This window comes from Cololabis saira, chromosome 3 (assembly GCF_033807715.1).
Source record: "Cololabis saira isolate AMF1-May2022 chromosome 3, fColSai1.1, whole genome shotgun sequence".
Taxonomy (NCBI): Eukaryota; Metazoa; Chordata; class Actinopteri; order Beloniformes; family Belonidae; genus Cololabis; species Cololabis saira.
Genome location: NC_084589.1, coordinates 36,940,099 through 36,965,335, shown reverse-complemented (window position 1 = coordinate 36,965,335; position 25,237 = coordinate 36,940,099). Strand labels below are relative to the sequence as shown.

The 25,237-nt window shown below is 43.4% G+C and overlaps 1 protein-coding gene across 1 annotated transcript in view; it reads right to left on the bottom strand.

The window, feature by feature from the left end:
* pear1 (platelet endothelial aggregation receptor 1) overlaps nt 1-25,237 on the bottom strand; it is a 97,312-nt gene that overhangs the window by 23,445 nt on the left and 48,630 nt on the right. Inside the window, exons 5-6 of the mRNA XM_061717409.1 lie at nt 19,992-20,084; nt 3,096-3,342 (exon numbers count right to left, since the gene is read on the bottom strand). Of these exons, the coding sequence (XP_061573393.1) occupies nt 3,096-3,342; nt 19,992-20,084 (340 nt within the window). The remainder of the gene's footprint in view (nt 1-3,095; nt 3,343-19,991; nt 20,085-25,237) is intronic.

The following is a 25,237-nucleotide window of genomic DNA, read 5'->3' as shown; positions in this document are numbered from 1 at the left end:
AGCATTTCATTGGCTATACAATGTGCCAGTCATCAGGGCGATTGCTGCAATTGTCTCATTTTTTTTCATGAGTGCGCGTCATTTCCATACAGGCGCTCATTCGCTATGAGGTTGGTGGAGGGGACAGGGAAGCTCCTGTATGGTCGGATGAATTGTCAATCAAAAGGAGAAGGTGCAGGCTCCATTTTGAGACCGTGGTCTCTTGGATCAGACGTGCAGAACGGAGTTACAGACGTAAACATGTGAACATGTGATCATCCGATGAGGATCACAATGAAGCAGCGGCTGTTTGTGGATATTTATTGGTATAATAATGTATTTTGGACTAAATACTTTACTGGATTGGATCTACTGGACCTTTCTGACTGTAACCAGACCATTTTTGTGGGAATATGTTTGACTGGACGTGTTGTCTCAGGCATCATTGGTGAGTTGCGTCATCTGCGGAAATATTTGTTTGTTTGTAGTGTCGATATGTACCAGCTGCTATGATTATAACCCGAAATGGTTTATAATGCTGGAATCACGAGAATCTTACCTTTCTAAGCAAGATTTGTAAGGTTTGTACAAGATTTGTAAGATTTGTAAATGACCTAGTTTTGTAGATTTTGGACTGAGTGTGGACTGAATATGGACTGGACGTCAGAGCGGCAACGGGCTTTAGCCCGCTGGTCAGGGCTCAGCAACCAAGGAATCGGCTATCAGTTTAGCTGCACCATATGGAGAGAAAATCGACTCAAGACATTTGTGTGTGCATATTATCTAAGCTCAGTGGAAAAATTGACAGTCAAATCGGGAGGCAAGAAGACAGTGATGGCGTTAATTATTATAATAATAATAATAATAATAACCACAATCATATGCTATAACAATACACCTTTCAATAACCATGTTTACCTCATACTGCTGCACCTTTCACTTTTTAATTGTATATATGTTAATAAGAGCCATTTGTCTATTACTGTACGTAACTATTTTCACTGAATGTGGGTTCAGTGAGTGAAAAAAAATGTTCATACTTGGCCAATAAAGCTTATTTTATTCTATTCTATTCTATTCTATTCTATTCTATTCTATTCTAACTGACGTGGTCTGAAGTAGGTTTACCTTCTTAGGTAACTAAGTTTTGAGGGAAATAACGGAAGATTCAGATGAAAACTCAGATGTCCCAGCTTTCCACCAGTCCTTAAATGTACCATGAACAGGTGAATCTGCGAAGCGTGAAGAGTCTCAAACCATTTTGCGTATATATAGTTTTTTGCCTGTGTATCAGGCGATTCTTACACACGTATTTAACGATGTGTGTGTAGGACGCTTTTTGAATTCATAATTATCGTTTTGTCCGTAACTTCCAGCGAATTACTCACGGCCAAATCAAGTACTACGCAGAAATCAGATAATACACAAATGTTTTGAGTTTCTTTCCATAGTACCACCAGACACTTCCAGGCCAGAACCAGAACCAGCGGCCTGTTTGTACCGTTAACAGCACCAAACCGTTGGTATCTTTAAGCAGATAAAGCGAAAGTGAGCCTTTTGTCTCCTACTCTTGGTGTTGTCTTTGACACAGAAATGTCATTAGAACAAAACTCCAAGCAGCGGACGAGGAACTGTTTTTACCATTTAAGGAATATCTCCAAACTAAGAACAGTTGTTTAAAAAAATGATCTGGAGCTAATTATTCCTGCTTTCGTGTCGCCTTGTTTGGACGACTGCAACAGTTCAGAACCGCCTCGTCTTCAGCGAGTCCAGAACTCTGCAGCTCTGATAGATGGTTCACATCTCCACTGGCTGCCCGTCCCTTTTAACTTTAAATTCTATGTGCTTACAGTGCGCCATATATTTAAAAAAAAAAGATCAAACATCTTTAGAAGTAGTAAAATGTCTGACTACAGTGAAGTGACACACCGATAAGATAAATCACAGGCAAAGAACCAAAGGATTAAACCTCCAAGAAGAACTAAATGATTTTGAGTGGTCAGGCCCAGGATCTACTACCCCCCCCCACTCCACCTCAGAGGCTGAGGTCATGTGACCAGAGCCTGCTCATGGTGCCTCATACCCGCTTTAAGATGCGAGGAGATCAGTCCTTGCAGACTCTGGAACGATCTCCTCGTCGTTCTCTGGACTCCATCGATGCTTTTAAGAGCAAACTAAAAACCCACCTGTTTCTCTGAGCTTTTAAACATGAGTAGTGAGACGGATGTTTTATGACCATCATGTTGATTTTATTCCAGGAGCTTTTTATTTGTATCGTCTTGTTTTTATTGTATCCAGATATGTATGTATATATATGTATATATATATATACATACATATATATGTATATATATATATATATATACTTTTACTGTATTGTTTTATTCTTTGTGAAACACCTTGTGTAATTCCCTTGTCTGTGAAAAGTGCTCTAGAAATAAACTTTACTTACTTACTTACTACTAATGTATTTCCAACAGTTTCAAAAGTTGTTTGTCCCTTGAGGTCAAGTATGTTTGGAAAAAAATGCAGTTCCTTGGGTCACTGACGTTAAAACCGCCAACTTTAGAGTAGAAATAATATACTATATATATATATATATATATATATATATATATATATATATATATATATATATATACAAACATGTATATAAATACATATACAGTACAGACCAAAAGTTTGGACACACTTCTCCATTTGTTTGAATGAGAAGGTGTGTCCATATATATATATATATATATATATATATATATATATATATATATATATATACCATAAGTATTCACTTGGTTCTTGGATGTCGCTGTGTCCGACTGGTGGAGCCTTATCTTATTTCCACCACAACCTCAGCGATGAACCACCAAACGGCCTCCAGCACGTTTCTACTTAAAGAGTTTGTTTTCCCAAGATTTGGATCAGATATTATCTCATTGTTTTTACTTCTCCTGCACTTACAAGGTCCAATGAACCACCACACGGCCTCCAGCATGTTTCTGGAGGCCGTTGGTCTGGTGGTTGCTGGTGGAACCTTCCTGACTCCTCATGAACTTGTGAAGATGAAAAGAAGATGAATTTGGATCAGATCTATTTGTTTTCGATCCTCCTGCACTCACAAGGTCCCGGTGAAGCCGTCTCGGCAGGTGCACTCGCCAGTCGCCTTGTCGCAGGATCCTCCGCTCCCGCACTCGCACTTCTGCTGGCAGCGCCTGCCGAAGGTCCCGGCCGGGCAGGCGTCCTCGCAGAGGCGGCCCGTGAAGCCCGGGGGACACTGGCAGGTTCCCCTCGCCGGGTCGCACAGCGCCCCGTTCTCACACTGGCACCGCTGGAGGCAGCGAGGGCCCCAGTGTCTGTCGTCACAGGCTGAAACACAAGGAACAGGACGGAAGAGTATTAGGGCCAGGTAGGAGAACAAATATTTGAGAGGGGAAGATTTTTTTTATTGTGCACATTGAGAAAAAAGTCGGAATGTCAAGAAAAAAGTCGAAATGTCAAGATAAAAGTCGAAATGTCGAGAAAAAAATCGAAATGTCGAGAATAATGATGAAAAACAATTTCGAGAAAAAAGTCGAAATGTCGGGATTAAAGTTGAAATACAATTTCGAGAAAAAAGTTGAAATTTCGAGATTACTGTTGAAATACAATTTCAAGAATAAAGTCGAAAATTTCGTGAATAAAGTTGAAATTTCGCCTTTTTTCTCAACATTTCAACTTTATTTCACGAAATTTTGACTTTTTTCTCAACATTTCGACTTTTTTCTCAAAGGGCATAATAAAAAAAAATGTCCTCCTCTAAAATATTATTTTTTATTTTTCTCCTGCCTGGCCCTAATACTCAACACTAATACAAGTATAAAAGTAAAAGATTCTGGCAAGAAATAGTAGTGTATTCAAGGTCTGGTCTCCATTCCAATACCCCTTAACCCAAAGATTATTATACTAGGTATATACCCAGCTAACCATAAAATTACACAATTCTTATAGACATATGCCTTTTATTAGCGACATATGCCTTTTATTAGGGAAAAGAATAATAGCCCTCACATGGAAAAACATCTGTGGGCCGAGTCTACAGGAAAATGGATTTCAGAACTTTCTTCCACCGTGCCACTTGGGAAAATGACGTACATGATAAAGGGCAAACAGTCATTATTTGACGATGTTTGGGGGCCTGTCATTTACTTTTTTGAAAGCATCGTCTGATAGATGAATCTGGGGAAACTCATTATGTGGCTCTCTGCAGCGGCCGAATCTCAAAGCCATTTAATCTGAAATTCAATGCAAAATGTAAGCACCTCAAAATAATATGATCCACCATAAATATTGCTGACAATCTGTTGTTGTGTTGAGAGTTGTCCCTTGTTTTAAATTTTTTTTTTTTGCTTGTTGTCTGTTAAATGTGTCGATTCTAAAGATGTATACATATGGAGCCAAGAGCGAGAATGACATTTGTATGTAAATGCAACATGTTAAAACAATAAAGACATTGTTGGAAAAACAAACACTCAAGTAAAGGTTCTACTCAAATTGGGGCCCTAAGTGAAATGTTATTTGGATTACAATTACTCAACAAAAGAAAGTTACCTCAATCCCCCCCAAAAAACTGAAAGCATGTCTGAAATCAGGACTAAACGTGCATGTGTCTCTTTAACAGATGCACGTCTCTATTTTCTGGATACAAAGTCATCAATGAGGTTGAACACTTCTTAACAACATGAATTGATACAAAACGTTAGCCAGTTTTTTATATATCAGCTAAAATGTGTAGCTTATATACGACCAACTGGTCATTTTAACACTCTTTTTCAGCAGAGGTGCATGCAGAGGGTGTTAACAAATGTTCATCAGGGCCGCTGGAAAAACACAGTTCTCCAGTCTAGACAGAGATTTGTATCTAATGATCGGCAGCTCAGGTGTTTGTGCTGCAACGTTTTATTTCAACAACACACCCACATACAAAAAGATGAAAGATTGTGTCAATTATAAGCAGTTTGTGACACATTGCAGGTCGATGTGAAGCTGGAGTTTCCCCGTGTTTTGGCTTTTTTTCTTCTTCTCTTGCTACCTCCTGATTCGTGATGTCTTTTGGACGGCATGTTGAAATCTAACCTTCTGTAGCTCTGCAAGAGTCAGCCCTCTGATTGGTCAGATGTCCAGCTGTCAATGAATGCACAGTCAGATTAGAGGTATTATCTCTCTTCTGCCTGACAGTAGCGCATACGCACATCCATAGCTCATATGCGCTACCATTGAAATGCGTCCCCTCGCGCAAAATGTGGCCCACGTTTGAAGATGGGGCCCTACGCACAGCACGTTTTCTGCGTTTAAAGAGGGGCGGCACTGGTTCTACGTGACTGGTGCATCTCGGGTGGGGATAGTTTGGTCATTTGAATGTGATTTGATGATGATGAGATGATGTGTTGACAGTCAGATAAACAAAAACCCGCTCTGACGGGTCTGCTGCCATGGTCTTCTCAGCCCCCCCTTTAGATTGGGAGGGTTGGGTTTCAAACAAATAACTGCAAACTGGCAGAAGGGATTTGCACGGAGCTCACGAGATGGACATGTTCTACGAGAGAAGAGAAGATGACGGCGCCTGATTGGCTGATTTACAGGAGGTTAGGGTTTCAGTCCGCGATGAAGAAGATCCCAGTCGTCACGGTTTCATTCCTCAGATTTCTTAATGACTCCAACGATTTTAATGCTGGGAGTCCTCTTGTGTGCACAAAAGTCTGAGCTGCACAGCTTAAAAAAAAAAAAAGAAGCACAATAAAGTTAATTGAACTTTATTCTACAAATGAAAACATAAATACAAAAGCCAGAAATGTCTAAAAGATATAGAAACTCCTACAAAATAAAGTTAAAACCAATTAAAGCAGAAGACTTTGAGTAGAGCCAAATTTGGCTCGGAGCAAACCGCAGTGCCGTGGATCGTCGTGTTTATCTCACCAGCGAGGATCAGGACCCTCGGCGCTTTTGTTTAAACGTAATCAGAACTTCCCTCGTTCCCTGTGTGGCCACCAAAGGCCTCGGTCGGGTCCTGTCGCGTTGAGTAATGAGGATCTCAGCCGGAGCAGCGATTCTGTTTACTCAGACGTTCTCCAGAGCAGCGGGGGGAGGGTGGGGGGTAGCGAGGGGCCCCGGGGGTCTACAACCAGCTAACGGGTGAAATCTACCGAACAAGAGTCGTTCAGAGAGCTGTGGCAGCATTTCTCTCTCTCTCCTTTCTGTGCATTCCTCCGTCAGCGAGAGGGAGAGGCTAATTACAAACCTACCGCAGCCGTGATAATTAGTTCCTCTTGACACGGTTCCTGAAACCACGGCCCGTTTTTCAAAATAACGCACCATAAAGTGCAGTATGTTCAGTATACTGATATTGTGCACGTTCACAGGGTTCCGTCTCTTTCCCTTAAATTATTTTCCAGGACTTTTCCAGGACATCTTAAGCCGATACTGTAATTAAGGGTGCTCCTCTTCCCCATAGTCTCTGTGAGCATCTCACTCTGTTGACAGCTACTGTTATTGGAAATTAATGAGGTTAAGTTGACGTGAAAAGTTATTAATCTCTAGTTTCTTCTCCCGTCTATCCGTGAACATACACAGTATTTTAATACACCAGAATTTCTAAAGTTTTTTTTTACTTTCTATTGTCAGACAATAAAACAAATCTAAAATACTGGATAAAGCCCAGCCCACTGAAGATTACCTGTTACCTGTAATTAGCTCTGCTGGAGTCAGAGTTGCAGCCAATTCAGTAAAGGCCACGCCCACTCCAGCTCTCCTCTACCTGTCACTCAACACGGGAGAGGGGGCGGAGCTTATGGCAGCGGGAGATAAAAACCTCACATCTAACGACACTCTTCAACTTTCAGTCGCTAGTTTTGTCTCCAGGCGTTTCGTCCTTAACAGTGTCTGAAAAGTTGCTAATTCCAGCTACAGCCAACCGGGAGCTCTGGGTTGGACAGATGTACATATGAAGAACTTTTAAACCGTTTACATTCACTAACAAGGCAGGGGGGGGAGACTTTTCCAGGTAAACGTAACCGTTTCCAGGACATTTGACCTCTTTTTCCTCATTTTCCATGTTTTCCAGGATGCGTGGGGACACTGTTTTCACCATAAACACGATATACTATGGTGTACGCGGATGCCAGACTTCCATGACCAACATTATGGGGTACAGTATGAAAGATTATTTTTTTCCAGAAGTCGCACCATTCGGTTACTTTTTACAAACCGAAAACTGTGAACTTGTTCAAATCCTTTTTTCATGGGTTAAAACATTTACCTGAATATCTATATATTTTGGATATTGGAAAGGTCTGTAAAGAAAGCAGTCGGTGCGTCCGTAATGCCATACTAAACTGTACATACTCAAAAAGTATACTTAAGTTTGGCACACGTTTGAGTAAATATCATTAGTATGAATTAATTTGGACGTACTACTCAGAGCCACACGGCACTTCCTGCCGTTGGGAGGGGGAGCTGTTACCATGGTAACAACTCCTGTAACAGCAGCAGTAGCAGCACCGCTCCCTTCTTTCCCGTTTATTCTGGCCGAAACAAGATGACATTATATAATATTATTATATACGAATATTATAATATTAATAATATATAATAATATTATTATACTTAATATTATACTTGCACGTGCAAATGTTTTTTTGTTCTCTTTTTTTTCCTCATTTTCCAACTGACGGAAATCCGTCTAGAGACGGAGAACTTTAATACCTGCAGTTATGCTTAGTATTAGTTATATTAATGATTAATATAACGCAGAATGTATCATGTGTGTGTTGGATCCCCCCTTAAGTGTCCACTAAATTGGATCAGTCCATCTTACTGCACATGTGCAGAACAGATCCAAAAAAACGGTGGCAAAACAAAAAACAAGAGGCGCGAAGTGGCGAGAGAGGAAGAAGAGAGTTATCGAGAAGACAAAACACAACACAAAGCTCTGTGTGGCATAAGGGTCGGTCCAGCGGACTCGATACCGGAGATGGTACCACAGGCAGAATTTACTGCTTTATTCAAACGGGACAGGAAAGGAGAGCAGCTCCTCTTGTTGCTCTGGGAAAACCTGCATCCTGCCGCTCACACGGCTGCGAGCACCTAGAAAAACAACCGTCCTGCAACGACGGCAGGAAGCGCCCGGAGAGCCCGACAAAGGGTCCGGGGCGTCCTCTCGGCTGCCAAACTCCTCAGATATCAATCTGGTGGCATCAGTGGGAAACAGGTCCAGAGATACCCCCCCCCCCACAGGACCACAGGGTCCACTGCTCACTTCCTGGTACCAGACGCTCCAGGATGTCCCCAATGTTTCTGTCCCTGACGACACGGCTGATTGCGGAGGTCTCAAAAAAAGATTTGACCTTTGACCTTTCGGGTTATCGACCTATAGAGGGAATGAGTATGACGTCACAGATGCGACTTCACAGCAGGTTACGCCCACTGAGTGGCAGAAAGACTGAGTGGCAGAAAGACTGACTGGCAGCGTAAACTTTCAGTTTGAGCAACTGTAAAACATCTAAAATGGGAAAGAACTGTTGTGCGATCGACTGTACTCATAGATTTAGCAAGAAATTGGAGTTATCGTTGTACAGATTGCCGAAAAATAAACTTAAGAGAGACAAATGGATCGCTGCAATTCGCAGAAACAACTGGATTCCAGGCACCGAAACGTGGATTTGCGGTTCCCATTTTGTATCAGGTAATGTTGGATTTTTGGGTAGCTAACGTTAAACGGTCAAATCATAAAGTTTGGTGTCCTCATCACTTTAATTTCTACAACAAATCCTGCCTTGAAGTCGGACCAAGCGTCAAGACTTTTGGATAGAGCTGGGTATCGATTCAAATGTCAAGAATCGATTCGATTCCGATTCCGATTCTTAAGATTCAGAATCGATTATCACCATTTGAGTCGATCCGATCCGATTCAATTCGATATTGATTTGGATTAGTGTTGCCTGGATTATATGACTGTAAAATAACTATTGAAATAATAATTTCACAATAATTATTGTGAAATAACTAAAAAATAAATAACTCAAATAGGCATTTCAATATCCATTTAAAGTGCAAAAAAAGAAAGAAATTGCAACAGCTCAAGCAGTAAACAAATTATTTTAGCTTGTCTGATTTATTCTGTCACCAGACACACTGTTTGCCATGAAGCACCTGGCATTTTTATATTTTTTTTAATAAAAAATAAAAAATAAAAAAAAATCGATCTTTAGGAATTAATATGAGAATCAATTTAGAATCAGAAAATCGATTTTTTTCAACACAGGCCTACTTTTGGATGCCTTCACGCTTTGCTTTGTGTATTTCCCTGGCGTAGAAATTAAGTACATAAACATCAGGAAACTCGATTCGTGGCCAAATATTAATGTCCATGGACCACTGGTTCTACGGTAACTGTACGGGTCACTGTCAAGTCCAACTGCCTTTAATTTAAGCCGATAATCAGCTGCTATCCCGTCTTCTCCATTGGTTGCAGCCATTTTTGCTGATGTTTTGCCACTCAGTGCGAGTAAGGGGGCTGGTCCAGTGGGGAAGTGACGTCAATGCATACGCTCTATTGTTGACATCTCCATGACGATCCAGATTAAACCGGATTGAAAAGATCTGATTTACGGACCTAAAACCGGGAAACGTAACTAAATCATACGTCTCACAAGAACACAGAGCTTTAATGTTCATCCTCCCTTTTTCCCCTCGTCTGACTTTCCAGGGATGGGGTTGGTTGTCCTGGAAACGGGCCTCAGGTGCCGATACACCGGACCGGACCGACTACCTTTAGAGTTCCTCGTCCCAATAACTCAGAGTCGGGGAGGACAGATGTTCTGTACTTTGTAGCTTTATCATATTTATGTGTTGGACTCCCTCAAGTCGGAGTAAACCGGACCAGAATCGTTTACGAGACGAGGATCCGAGTCCGTGAACACGAGGCTGTAGCTGCAATCCAAACCAGAACCAGAACCAGCTTCGGGGGCTGAGTCAGAGCCGGGCATCTCTTCAGAGGAATGCGCTCCGATACGGTGGGAAAATTCCTCCGTTTCCCGGGTGGATTGTTCACGGGCTGGGTTCGAGGTTTAACTCCGTCCAGAGTCCACGAAGCGACCCGTTGGTGCTGGTTCTGATCCCGGCTCTCACAGTCCTGCCCTGAAAACGGGATGAGGAGGAGAAGGTGACACACACACCCCCCCCCTTCCCCGATCAAGCCCTCTCCTCTTTCCCACAGTCGACGAGCTCAACGCTCAAGCATCCAGGAAGCGTCTCTTTCCTGCCAAAACAGGACTCCAGGAGAAGGAGACAACTTAAGTGAGGGGTTCGGGCAGAGAGAAATGTAAGATGAGCCTCGGAGAAGGAGAGCGGGGTAACATTTTCCACTTATTCCCCTTCCTGTCCTCCCCCCGTCACGACATCAGCAGCCACCCGTCAGCGCTGGTTTGAGCTCTCTGCAGAAGAAGAAACGAGGGGAAAACGGAGGAGGACGGCTGTGTACTGTTGACCCGGAGAGACGGAGGGATGGAGGTAGTGGAAAACTTCATTTCCTCGAGGGGCCCAGCTGTGAAATGTAGCTCGGGGCTTGGGGGGGGTCACACTTCACACTTTTGCTCAATAAAGCTGAATATTTCAGACAAGACAGAGGAGAGTCTGCCTGCAGGATCTTTTATGGCGCTTTTCCACTAGTACCTACTCAGCCCGACTCGCCTCGCCCTCGTTTCTTTTCAATACCCAGATGAGAAGTAGGAGGTTGGAGCGAAGCTGCTGTGATGTATTTGATTGTGTATCTAAACGAAGACAACACTAAAGATGTAGAACCTGGAGGAGATGATAGATGTGCTGCTGGGTCTGTGGCTTGTGTTCCATATCAAGTTAAAAAATAAGAGTGAAAGAAGCTTCAAGCGGCGACGCTTTTTAATTTTTTTTAGTTTGTCTCGGCGCTGCTGAAAAGTCAGCTGGAGCCGTGAGCAGCTATGAAGTGACAGAGCTCCTGGTAGATCTGATTGTTCCTTATCGCCTGTCTAGATCCCTTTTTAATTCTCTCCTCAGCCACCAGGTTTATGAACATCTGCACCTCAGAGTTGGATCACCAAACAGACTTCTGCTGCCATTGCTGGTTGAATAAAATGAACAAGAAACCGCGAGTCGCTCTTTCACTGATGTCACATCCTGACTCAGACGTCTGACTCCAACCCCCCGACCAATCGGTGGCCTGTAGTGTGATGATGTCAGATACAGCCGACTGAGCCGCTTAGAACCTCGGCAGAGTAGTTACAGAGAAGTATCTTCTGTGCACGTTAGACCCCTACTGGAAAAGCACCAAACCGAGTCGAGTCGGGCTGAGTAGGTACTAGTGAAAAAGCGCCATTAGAGGAGCCGAATGTTCCTCTGGACCGGGATGTTTGTGACTCACTGCGGCCAGCTTGCCATTTCCTTGCCATTTCCATTTGCAGAGGTCGTCCCGTGTTGTGGAACAGAGATCTGAAGCTCGGCCGTTTCCTGTTGTGTACATGTAGCGTATACGGGCGCCGGCCGGCCGGCCGGCTGACAGACACACTCGCTCAAGTGAGCGCTTGCAGGAAGGAGGGAAGGAGGGAGAGTGAGGAGAAGAGTGAGGAGAAGCCCGGGGGACACTGGCAGGTTCCCCTCGCCGGGTCGCACAGCGCCCCGTTCTCACACTGGCACCGCTGGAGGCAGCGAGGGCCCCAGTGTCTGTCGTCACAGGCTGAAACACAAGGAACAGGACGGAAGAGTATTAGGGCCAGGTAGGAGAACAAATATTTGAGAGGGGAAGATTTTTTTTATTGTGCACATTGAGAAAAAAGTCGGAATGTCAAGAAAAAAGTCGAAATGTCAAGATAAAAGTCGAAATGTCGAGAAAAAAATCGAAATGTCGAGAATAATGATGAAAAACAATTTCGAGAAAAAAGTCGAAATGTCGGGATTAAAGTTGAAATACAATTTCGAGAAAAAAGTTGAAATTTCGAGATTACTGTTGAAATACAATTTCAAGAATAAAGTCGAAAATTTCGTGAATAAAGTTGAAATTTCGCCTTTTTTCTCAACATTTCAACTTTATTTCACGAAATTTTGACTTTTTTCTCAACATTTCGACTTTTTTCTCAAAGGGCATAATAAAAAAAAATGTCCTCCTCTAAAATATTATTTTTTATTTTTCTCCTGCCTGGCCCTAATACTCAACACTAATACAAGTATAAAAGTAAAAGATTCTGGCAAGAAATAGTAGTGTATTCAAGGTCTGGTCTCCATTCCAATACCCCTTAACCCAAAGATTATTATACTAGGTATATACCCAGCTAACCATAAAATTACACAATTCTTATAGACATATGCCTTTTATTAGCGACATATGCCTTTTATTAGGGAAAAGAATAATAGCCCTCACATGGAAAAACATCTGTGGGCCGAGTCTACAGGAAAATGGATTTCAGAACTTTCTTCCACCGTGCCACTTGGGAAAATGACGTACATGATAAAGGGCAAACAGTCATTATTTGACGATGTTTGGGGGCCTGTCATTTACTTTTTTGAAAGCATCGTCTGATAGATGAATCTGGGGAAACTCATTATGTGGCTCTCTGCAGCGGCCGAATCTCAAAGCCATTTAATCTGAAATTCAATGCAAAATGTAAGCACCTCAAAATAATATGATCCACCATAAATATTGCTGACAATCTGTTGTTGTGTTGAGAGTTGTCCCTTGTTTTAAATTTTTTTTTTTTGCTTGTTGTCTGTTAAATGTGTCGATTCTAAAGATGTATACATATGGAGCCAAGAGCGAGAATGACATTTGTATGTAAATGCAACATGTTAAAACAATAAAGACATTGTTGGAAAAACAAACACTCAAGTAAAGGTTCTACTCAAATTGGGGCCCTAAGTGAAATGTTATTTGGATTACAATTACTCAACAAAAGAAAGTTACCTCAATCCCCCCCAAAAAACTGAAAGCATGTCTGAAATCAGGACTAAACGTGCATGTGTCTCTTTAACAGATGCACGTCTCTATTTTCTGGATACAAAGTCATCAATGAGGTTGAACACTTCTTAACAACATGAATTGATACAAAACGTTAGCCAGTTTTTTATATATCAGCTAAAATGTGTAGCTTATATACGACCAACTGGTCATTTTAACACTCTTTTTCAGCAGAGGTGCATGCAGAGGGTGTTAACAAATGTTCATCAGGGCCGCTGGAAAAACACAGTTCTCCAGTCTAGACAGAGATTTGTATCTAATGATCGGCAGCTCAGGTGTTTGTGCTGCAACGTTTTATTTCAACAACACACCCACATACAAAAAGATGAAAGATTGTGTCAATTATAAGCAGTTTGTGACACATTGCAGGTCGATGTGAAGCTGGAGTTTCCCCGTGTTTTGGCTTTTTTTCTTCTTCTCTTGCTACCTCCTGATTCGTGATGTCTTTTGGACGGCATGTTGAAATCTAACCTTCTGTAGCTCTGCAAGAGTCAGCCCTCTGATTGGTCAGATGTCCAGCTGTCAATGAATGCACAGTCAGATTAGAGGTATTATCTCTCTTCTGCCTGACAGTAGCGCATACGCACATCCATAGCTCATATGCGCTACCATTGAAATGCGTCCCCTCGCGCAAAATGTGGCCCACGTTTGAAGATGGGGCCCTACGCACAGCACGTTTTCTGCGTTTAAAGAGGGGCGGCACTGGTTCTACGTGACTGGTGCATCTCGGGTGGGGATAGTTTGGTCATTTGAATGTGATTTGATGATGATGAGATGATGTGTTGACAGTCAGATAAACAAAAACCCGCTCTGACGGGTCTGCTGCCATGGTCTTCTCAGCCCCCCCTTTAGATTGGGAGGGTTGGGTTTCAAACAAATAACTGCAAACTGGCAGAAGGGATTTGCACGGAGCTCACGAGATGGACATGTTCTACGAGAGAAGAGAAGATGACGGCGCCTGATTGGCTGATTTACAGGAGGTTAGGGTTTCAGTCCGCGATGAAGAAGATCCCAGTCGTCACGGTTTCATTCCTCAGATTTCTTAATGACTCCAACGATTTTAATGCTGGGAGTCCTCTTGTGTGCACAAAAGTCTGAGCTGCACAGCTTAAAAAAAAAAAAAGAAGCACAATAAAGTTAATTGAACTTTATTCTACAAATGAAAACATAAATACAAAAGCCAGAAATGTCTAAAAGATATAGAAACTCCTACAAAATAAAGTTAAAACCAATTAAAGCAGAAGACTTTGAGTAGAGCCAAATTTGGCTCGGAGCAAACCGCAGTGCCGTGGATCGTCGTGTTTATCTCACCAGCGAGGATCAGGACCCTCGGCGCTTTTGTTTAAACGTAATCAGAACTTCCCTCGTTCCCTGTGTGGCCACCAAAGGCCTCGGTCGGGTCCTGTCGCGTTGAGTAATGAGGATCTCAGCCGGAGCAGCGATTCTGTTTACTCAGACGTTCTCCAGAGCAGCGGGGGGAGGGTGGGGGGTAGCGAGGGGCCCCGGGGGTCTACAACCAGCTAACGGGTGAAATCTACCGAACAAGAGTCGTTCAGAGAGCTGTGGCAGCATTTCTCTCTCTCTCCTTTCTGTGCATTCCTCCGTCAGCGAGAGGGAGAGGCTAATTACAAACCTACCGCAGCCGTGATAATTAGTTCCTCTTGACACGGTTCCTGAAACCACGGCCCGTTTTTCAAAATAACGCACCATAAAGTGCAGTATGTTCAGTATACTGATATTGTGCACGTTCACAGGGTTCCGTCTCTTTCCCTTAAATTATTTTCCAGGACTTTTCCAGGACATCTTAAGCCGATACTGTAATTAAGGGTGCTCCTCTTCCCCATAGTCTCTGTGAGCATCTCACTCTGTTGACAGCTACTGTTATTGGAAATTAATGAGGTTAAGTTGACGTGAAAAGTTATTAATCTCTAGTTTCTTCTCCCGTCTATCCGTGAACATACACAGTATTTTAATACACCAGAATTTCTAAAGTTTTTTTTTACTTTCTATTGTCAGACAATAAAACAAATCTAAAATACTGGATAAAGCCCAGCCCACTGAAGATTACCTGTTACCTGTAATTAGCTCTGCTGGAGTCAGAGTTGCAGCCAATTCAGTAAAGGCCACGCCCACTCCAGCTCTCCTCTACCTGTCACTCAACACGGGAGAGGGGGCGGAGCTTATGGCAGCGGGAGATAAAAACCTCACATCTAACGACACTCTTCAACTTTCAGTCGCTAGTTTTGTCTCCAGGCGTTTCGTCCTTAACAGTGTCTGAAAAGTTGCTAATTCCAGCTACAGCCAACCGGGAGCTCTGGGTTGGACAGATGTACATATGAAGAACTTTTAAACCGTTTACATTCACTAACAAGGCAGGGGGGGGAGACTTTTCCAGGTAAACGTAACCGTTTCCAGGACATTTGACCTCTTTTTCCTCATTTTCCATGTTTTCCAGGATGCGTGGGGACACTGTTTTCACCATAAACACGATATACTATGGTGTACGCGGATGCCAGACTTCCATGACCAACATTATGGGGTACAGTATGAAAGATTATTTTTTTCCAGAAGTCGCACCATTCGGTTACTTTTTACAAACCGAAAACTGTGAACTTGTTCAAATCCTTTTTTCATGGGTTAAAACATTTACCTGAATATCTATATATTTTGGATATTGGAAAGGTCTGTAAAGAAAGCAGTCGGTGCGTCCGTAATGCCATACTAAACTGTACATACTCAAAAAGTATACTTAAGTTTGGCACACGTTTGAGTAAATATCATTAGTATGAATTAATTTGGACGTACTACTCAGAGCCACACGGCACTTCCTGCCGTTGGGAGGGGGAGCTGTTACCATGGTAACAACTCCTGTAACAGCAGCAGTAGCAGCACCGCTCCCTTCTTTCCCGTTTATTCTGGCCGAAACAAGATGACATTATATAATATTATTATATACGAATATTATAATATTAATAATATATAATAATATTATTATACTTAATATTATACTTGCACGTGCAAATGTTTTTTTGTTCTCTTTTTTTTCCTCATTTTCCAACTGACGGAAATCCGTCTAGAGACGGAGAACTTTAATACCTGCAGTTATGCTTAGTATTAGTTATATTAATGATTAATATAACGCAGAATGTATCATGTGTGTGTTGGATCCCCCCTTAAGTGTCCACTAAATTGGATCAGTCCATCTTACTGCACATGTGCAGAACAGATCCAAAAAAACGGTGGCAAAACAAAAAACAAGAGGCGCGAAGTGGCGAGAGAGGAAGAAGAGAGTTATCGAGAAGACAAAACACAACACAAAGCTCTGTGTGGCATAAGGGTCGGTCCAGCGGACTCGATACCGGAGATGGTACCACAGGCAGAATTTACTGCTTTATTCAAACGGGACAGGAAAGGAGAGCAGCTCCTCTTGTTGCTCTGGGAAAACCTGCATCCTGCCGCTCACACGGCTGCGAGCACCTAGAAAAACAACCGTCCTGCAACGACGGCAGGAAGCGCCCGGAGAGCCCGACAAAGGGTCCGGGGCGTCCTCTCGGCTGCCAAACTCCTCAGATATCAATCTGGTGGCATCAGTGGGAAACAGGTCCAGAGATACCCCCCCCCCCACAGGACCACAGGGTCCACTGCTCACTTCCTGGTACCAGACGCTCCAGGATGTCCCCAATGTTTCTGTCCCTGACGACACGGCTGATTGCGGAGGTCTCAAAAAAAGATTTGACCTTTGACCTTTCGGGTTATCGACCTATAGAGGGAATGAGTATGACGTCACAGATGCGACTTCACAGCAGGTTACGCCCACTGAGTGGCAGAAAGACTGAGTGGCAGAAAGACTGACTGGCAGCGTAAACTTTCAGTTTGAGCAACTGTAAAACATCTAAAATGGGAAAGAACTGTTGTGCGATCGACTGTACTCATAGATTTAGCAAGAAATTGGAGTTATCGTTGTACAGATTGCCGAAAAATAAACTTAAGAGAGACAAATGGATCGCTGCAATTCGCAGAAACAACTGGATTCCAGGCACCGAAACGTGGATTTGCGGTTCCCATTTTGTATCAGGTAATGTTGGATTTTTGGGTAGCTAACGTTAAACGGTCAAATCATAAAGTTTGGTGTCCTCATCACTTTAATTTCTACAACAAATCCTGCCTTGAAGTCGGACCAAGCGTCAAGACTTTTGGATAGAGCTGGGTATCGATTCAAATGTCAAGAATCGATTCGATTCCGATTCCGATTCTTAAGATTCAGAATCGATTATCACCATTTGAGTCGATCCGATCCGATTCAATTCGATATTGATTTGGATTAGTGTTGCCTGGATTATATGACTGTAAAATAACTATTGAAATAATAATTTCACAATAATTATTGTGAAATAACTAAAAAATAAATAACTCAAATAGGCATTTCAATATCCATTTAAAGTGCAAAAAAAGAAAGAAATTGCAACAGCTCAAGCAGTAAACAAATTATTTTAGCTTGTCTGATTTATTCTGTCACCAGACACACTGTTTGCCATGAAGCACCTGGCATTTTTATATTTTTTTTAATAAAAAATAAAAAATAAAAAAAAATCGATCTTTAGGAATTAATATGAGAATCAATTTAGAATCAGAAAATCGATTTTTTTCAACACATGCCTACTTTTGGATGCCTTCACGCTTTGCTTTGTGTATTTCCCTGGCGTAGAAATTAAGTACATAAACATCAGGAAACTCGATTCGTGGCCAAATATTAATGTCCATGGACCACTGGTTCTACGGTAACTGTACGGGTCACTGTCAAGTCCAACTGCCTTTAATTTAAGCCGATAATCAGCTGCTATCCCGTCTTCTCCATTGGTTGCAGCCATTTTTGCTGATGTTTTGCCACTCAGTGCGAGTAAGGGGGCTGGTCCAGTGGGGAAGTGACGTCAATGCATACGCTCTATTGTTGACATCTCCATGACGATCCAGATTAAACCGGATTGAAAAGATCTGATTTACGGACCTAAAACCGGGAAACGTAACTAAATCATACGTCTCACAAGAACACAGAGCTTTAATGTTCATCCTCCCTTTTTCCCCTCGTCTGACTTTCCAGGGATGGGGTTGGTTGTCCTGGAAACGGGCCTCAGGTGCCGATACACCGGACCGGACCGACTACCTTTAGAGTTCCTCGTCCCAATAACTCAGAGTCGGGGAGGACAGATGTTCTGTACTTTGTAGCTTTATCATATTTATGTGTTGGACTCCCTCAAGTCGGAGTAAACCGGACCAGAATCGTTTACGAGACGAGGATCCGAGTCCGTGAACACGAGGCTGTAGCTGCAATCCAAACCAGAACCAGAACCAGCTTCGGGGGCTGAGTCAGAGCCGGGCATCTCTTCAGAGGAATGCGCTCCGATACGGTGGGAAAATTCCTCCGTTTCCCGGGTGGATTGTTCACGGGCTGGGTTCGAGGTTTAACTCCGTCCAGAGTCCACGAAGCGACCCGTTGGTGCTGGTTCTGATCCCGGCTCTCACAGTCCTGCCCTGAAAACGGGATGAGGAGGAGAAGGTGACACACACACCCCCCCCCTTCCCCGATCAAGCCCTCTCCTCTTTCCCACAGTCGACGAGCTCAACGCTCAAGCATCCAGGAAGCGTCTCTTTCCTGCCAAAACAGGACTCCAGGAGAAGGAGACAACTTAAGTGAGGGGTTCGGGCAGAGAGAAATGTAAGATGAGCCTCGGAGAAGGAGAGCGGGGTAACATTTTCCACTTATTCCCCTTCCTGTCCTCCCCCCGTCACGACATCAGCAGCCACCCGTCAGCGCTGGTTTGAGCTCTCTGCAGAAGAAGAAACGAGGGGAAAACGGAGGAGGACGGCTGTGTACTGTTGACCCGGAGAGACGGAGGGATGGAGGTAGTGGAAAACTTCATTTCCTCGAGGGGCCCAGCTGTGAAATGTAGCTCGGGGCTTGGGGGGGGTCACACTTCACACTTTTGCTCAATAAAGCTGAATATTTCAGACAAGACAGAGGAGAGTCTGCCTGCAGGATCTTTTATGGCGCTTTTCCACTAGTACCTACTCAGCCCGACTCGCCTCGCCCTCGTTTCTTTTCAATACCCAGATGAGAAGTAGGAGGTTGGAGCGAAGCTGCTGTGATGTATTTGATTGTGTATCTAAACGAAGACAACACTAAAGATGTAGAACCTGGAGGAGATGATAGATGTGCTGCTGGGTCTGTGGCTTGTGTTCCATATCAAGTTAAAAAATAAGAGTGAAAGAAGCTTCAAGCGGCGACGCTTTTTAATTTTTTTTAGTTTGTCTCGGCGCTGCTGAAAAGTCAGCTGGAGCCGTGAGCAGCTATGAAGTGACAGAGCTCCTGGTAGATCTGATTGTTCCTTATCGCCTGTCTAGATCCCTTTTTAATTCTCTCCTCAGCCACCAGGTTTATGAACATCTGCACCTCAGAGTTGGATCACCAAACAGACTTCTGCTGCCATTGCTGGTTGAATAAAATGAACAAGAAACCGCGAGTCGCTCTTTCACTGATGTCACATCCTGACTCAGACGTCTGACTCCAACCCCCCGACCAATCGGTGGCCTGTAGTGTGATGATGTCAGATACAGCCGACTGAGCCGCTTAGAACCTCGGCAGAGTAGTTACAGAGAAGTATCTTCTGTGCACGTTAGACCCCTACTGGAAAAGCACCAAACCGAGTCGAGTCGGGCTGAGTAGGTACTAGTGAAAAAGCGCCATTAGAGGAGCCGAATGTTCCTCTGGACCGGGATGTTTGTGACTCACGGCGGCCAGCTTGCCGTCACGCCTCCTTGCCATTTCCATTTGCAGAGGTCGTCCCGTGTTGTGGAACAGAGATCTGAAGCTCGGCCGTTTCCTGTTGTGTACATGTAGCGTATACGGGCGCCGGCCGGCCGGCCGGCTGACAGACACACTCGCTCAAGTGAGCGCTTGCAGGAAGGAGGGAAGGAGGGAGAGTGAGGAGAAGCTGATTCATACCGCTGGAACAGTCGTCGCCTCGCCAGCCTCCCTCGCACTGGCAGCGGTCCGGGGCGACGCACCGGCCGTGGACGCACTCCTTGGTGCAGCGAGCTGTCGGGGAAAAGCACAAACATGACCGTCATCCGAGGGCCGAGAGGCTGTTCACAAGCAGATCATCTACAACCCGCTTAAAACACATGAGTGGAGTCCCCCCTGGACACGTCCCGGGGCACCGAAAGCTTTTATTTGTAATGTGATGCACTTATATTTATACAGCACTTTTCAATAGCCTTTCGGTGTGCCAAAGTGCTTTACAGCAAGTAATAGATAAAAGGAGGATAACTACATTTTCTTCATTTTTTTTCCATTTTTCAATAATTCAGTAGTGTTTTTCTTTTTCATGTTAAATTGTCTTTTTCTGTCTTATATTATCTATTTCTATATTGTGTTTTTACTTTTGCTGTTGTATTTTCATAAGCCTTTTTGGCTTCCACCTCTCCTGCACCATGCTTCATTTGACCTTTGTTTTTTACTGTTATGTTTTATGTGCAAAATATAAACTAAACTAAAACTAAACTAGAACAATAAAATTCAATTCTATTCAATTGTATTCCTATAGCGTCTATTACAACAGAAGTTGTCTCTAGGCGCTTTCCAGAGATCCAGAACATAAACCCCCGAGCAATTATTACATAAACATAAACAATGGCAGGTAAAAACTCCCCTAGTGGGAGAAAAACCTTAAGCCAAACAGTAGCAAGGAAAAACTCCCCTTTGGGAGGGAAGAAACCTGGACCAGGACCTGGATCATAAGGGGGATCCTCCTTCTGGAGGCCAGCTGGGCAGAGCAGGAAAAACAATAACATACAGCAAAATCTAGTAAGGTAAAAGTTTAATCACACTACAGGGTGTTAAAAGCATCTTAAATAGCTTTATAACCTAGATTTAGGCAACGGAGAAGGCTCAGTCCCCCCATTGTTTATATTTGGACATCGGGTTTCCAGCAAAAGTTGATTAGTTGATCTCAGAGCTCTACTGGGATCACGGACAGTCAAAAGCTCAGATAAATACAAGGGTGCAAGGCTGTTAAGAGCTTTAAAACCGGACATCAAAAGTAAAAAAATCAACTCTATAAAGGACGGGAAGCCGATGAAGGGATTTAAGGACAGGAGCGATGTGCACATGTCTGTTAGTGTTGGTTAGAAGATGACAGCAGCATTTAAGACAAGTTGAAGGCGACTAAGAGAAGACTGGGAGTTGCAGGAGTCCAAACGTGAGCTAATTAGGGCGTGGACAGCTTCTCCTGGTCACGTCAACATTTTAACTTTGACCAGGAGACGCAACTGGAAAAAACGAGTCCTTGTTTTTACTTCATGAAAAAAGAAAAAACAAGATGAAAAACCATATTAGGGTTAATCTAAACGAATCCAATCTGATCAGACCCTGGTGTTGGGTTGTTGATTGTATCACCGGCCGAGGGCTGGTCTGGAAGGATCCTGGGACGAAGTTTAATCACTACCTTCGGCCATATACAGCCGTCATTTCTGACCTCACCACTAAAGGGACCTTTGACCTTTGAAACGAGAGCCGACCGGGTATCAGCTAGGGCTGAACGATATGGACAAAATTTCATATCTCGATATTTATGCCAGATATCTCGATATCAATACGATACGATATGACTTCGGTTCGGTGAAAACCAAGCATTTTTCAGAAAAATAAAAACATCAGAAATCAAAAGAGTGCAGTTTTATTGATTAGAACTCACTGCCAGTCATCAACATTAACATAAAGTCACTCAATAATAAATAATAATCAAAATATTTTACTGTAGCTCCGCTTTAACGATAAATAACCAATGCAGTTAGAGTTGGAGTTCAGTACATGTTATTGATTGGACGCTGCAGCTGAACGGACTGTGACAACATCACTGCAGTTTCATGACGGAGTGAAGACAGATTACAGATTAAACTCATGTTTCACTCCCATGTTTCATATTTGATTTATTTTCTGTTTCAACAATTAAATATCTAAAAATGTTAACTTTCAATCTGATCAACAAAAGAACCAGAAACAACTGTCTTAATTTATTACTGCGCATGTGCAATCCCCCCATTTGTCCAATCCTTGTTTTTCAGTATCCTCCAACGAATAGGAAATAGAGAAAAGAGTTTTCCACTCGCTGTTTTAATTCCCAATTTCGATTTTCAAACACATCAATGAATTTTTTATTATCAAAACAAAAGATGGGTAACGGATTATTTTGGTTTATTTCTCTATTTTTATTTTGTAATAAAAAAAAATAAAAAAAAACGGATGGCTGCGAAATACACGTCGCAATTTTCACCAAGCACGACTTGCACAACACCTCGCTCTGGTTGACATCATCCTTTCTAAATCCAAAATACCTCCAAATAATGGAGGATGATTTATGTTTTGGCACAAAATTAGATTCTGCACTGCCACCGGCCGCATTATCCTCCGCACTCATGTCTCCTGTATTCCGTTTGGATTTATCCGCTCTTCTCCGCTCTCCTGTGTGTGTGGCTGTGTGCGTCTACGTCTCCCTCCCTCCCACCCTCCTATGTTTGTCATTGGTTGGCTTCAGCTGTCGATCAACAGCGAGCATGAAATAAGCTTTGTGGTTGGCTGGCCGTAGTGGTGCGTTCAAGGGCAATCTTAAAAGTAAGTTTATGGAGACTGCTCGAGCTGTATAAGCAGGGCAAGCGGAAATATATCGTTTATATCGTTGCTTTTCCGTTATTAATGTCTTGAATGTTCATATCTCGATATAGATACGATAACGGTATATCGTTCAGCCCTAGTATCAGCCATCCCGCGATACTCGACTGCAACCCGGCCGGACCACCAACCGGAGCTCTGCTAGTCCTCATTCCTGATGTTGTTTCGGTAGAAAAACTTGAGATGAGGATGTTTGGTATATTTAAGAAATGATTGAGTGTAAAAATGTAAATTAGTTAGCATCACAAGTTAGCAGGACTTAAGTCATTCATTGACATTAGATGGGCGTGTCCCTCCTGGCTCTCCAGACCTGTTCGCTCACTCTTGCTCCGGGAAAAACAGCCGCCGCTAACAGGACAAGCTGGTGGTACCGGATGTTACAGGTGGGCGTGTTCCGATCAACTGCCAGGACTGTTCGCATTAACCGGGTCGGGCCGAGTCAGCTGCTGCCAGGATGGCAGCGCCCAACTGAGCTCAAGAGCTTCTCTTCAGAAAACTAAGGATGACTTTACGGACTATTTGTCCTGAATCTATTTAAACACGTGACAGCATTTTCAAAAGAGGCGCAACATTCAGAACCAGGGATGGGGTGGATGCAAACTCTTCCTTCAACCCCTCAGCTATGAACAGAACTGGTTTTGTATTTTACTCCATATCTCATGTTTATTAAGATGCCAGGTATTTGAGTGAAGGTTGAAAAAAATGAGGCTTTTTTAAAGCCACCCTATGTGGGGATTCCACTTCCGACCACACGGGGGCAGCAAATCACAAGGAAAGTCATATGTTACCCCCCCTGGCATAAGACACAACAAAGCACACCTCTAGTGGCACAAATACCCCTTTTCCACCAAACCAGTTCCAGGGCGGGTTCTGGTTCTGGTTCTGGGCCAGTGCTGAGTTTGGAACCGGGCTTTCTTTTTCCACTGACAAAGAACTGGCTCCGGGCCAGAAGAACCGGTTCCAAGGTAGCACCAACTCTTTTCTGGGCCAGAGGAAAGAACCGCTTAGTGGAGGGTGTGGAGTTATTAAGACCAACGGCAATAGCAAGACTGGGAGACGGAGATATTTTCAAATGAGAATGAATCTGGATGCAGCAAAGCATCATGGGTCTGAGGAGGAGACAACCTGTCTTTTAGAGATGTGTCCACGGAGGTGCTACGTGGACCAAGTCCTATTAGAGGAAATACCTTGTTGTTGCTTCAACTTTCACGCAAACGCAGGAACGTAACTGACGTTTGCAGCGATGTAACTAACATGGCTCCCGTTAGCACCCGTGCTGTGGAAAAGTAAGGAGGAAAAGGGGTAAAAGTGACGTAACGAGACGTGCTGGACAGTCCCTATTCACGAGACGTCCTCATTCACGAGACATGCGCCCCTATGTGGTCCAGCGTGGTATTGTAACAGAGTGGCTTTAAAGTCTCAAAGCTCTACCAACAACGCTGGAACAGACATCCGGAGACTCAGCTGTTACAAACACCAGCAGATATATATCGAACATGAGTAAATAAGAGTAAATAACAGCTAACGGTATATTTAAAAAAAGAGAGAAAAGTGACACTTTTCCTCATTTCACTCTTGTTTAAGCTATTTTGAAAGATTTAAAAAAAAAACACTGACTGATTTCAATAAAAGCTGAAGGTTTTATTCATTACACGTTGCACCTGGTTTGTTTTAATTTAATCTTTTTTATTCACTGAATCAATAATCTTTTCAGCTGAACTGCATTTCCCCCCGAACCCCCTCCGCCCCTCGACCCGCTGCCAGCGCGACAGCTGGACCCGGCTCCGAGCAGCAGCGCAAAGATGCCGATCATACCGTCCAGCAGCTTCCTCGTAAAAAAAAAACGCTTCTCGGTTGCCAGCGCCATAAATGCTTCTTCTGTTGATTCATCTGATTCAAAGCGACTCGCGTCTGAAACTAATCATTTGCCACAAATCTTGTAAATCCTTATTACAAAATGACAAGTGTTTTCTGTCAAGAAGCACGAGCTGTGAATGCACCGTTCAAAAACAATAAACATAATTTCACTGATTATGCTCCGCTCTTTACCCGTGTGGATACCGGAGGAGGGACCTTGGGGATCCACTGTGTCATCAAAACGACGGAGGTAAGTATGATTATATGTAATTACAGTATACATGTTTGGAATATTGAAAAACACTTCTTTGTGCTGAAGGGCTCTCTAGATGACACGTTGATGAGAGGGAGCGCTGGAACACAGCGATCTGCGGGCTCCGACTCAGCTTTTCAGGGAAATCAGAAGGTTTTGTGTTTGGTGACAAAAGGAAACACGTATACACGGAGACGGCGGGGCACGAGACGGCTGCTGACTCACGATACGCAGCCATAAATGCACATTTATCCCCCCTCCGGGGCGGGAATTTGTCCTCACAATTTCAGGTTTTCAAGCACGGAGCTCAGGAACCTTGTTATTACCGTCACACGCCTCTTCCACCGACGTTTACCGAGGTTTGTCAATCTGAGATGGAGCTTTCATCACGTCTGAGGGGATGCAAGGTTTA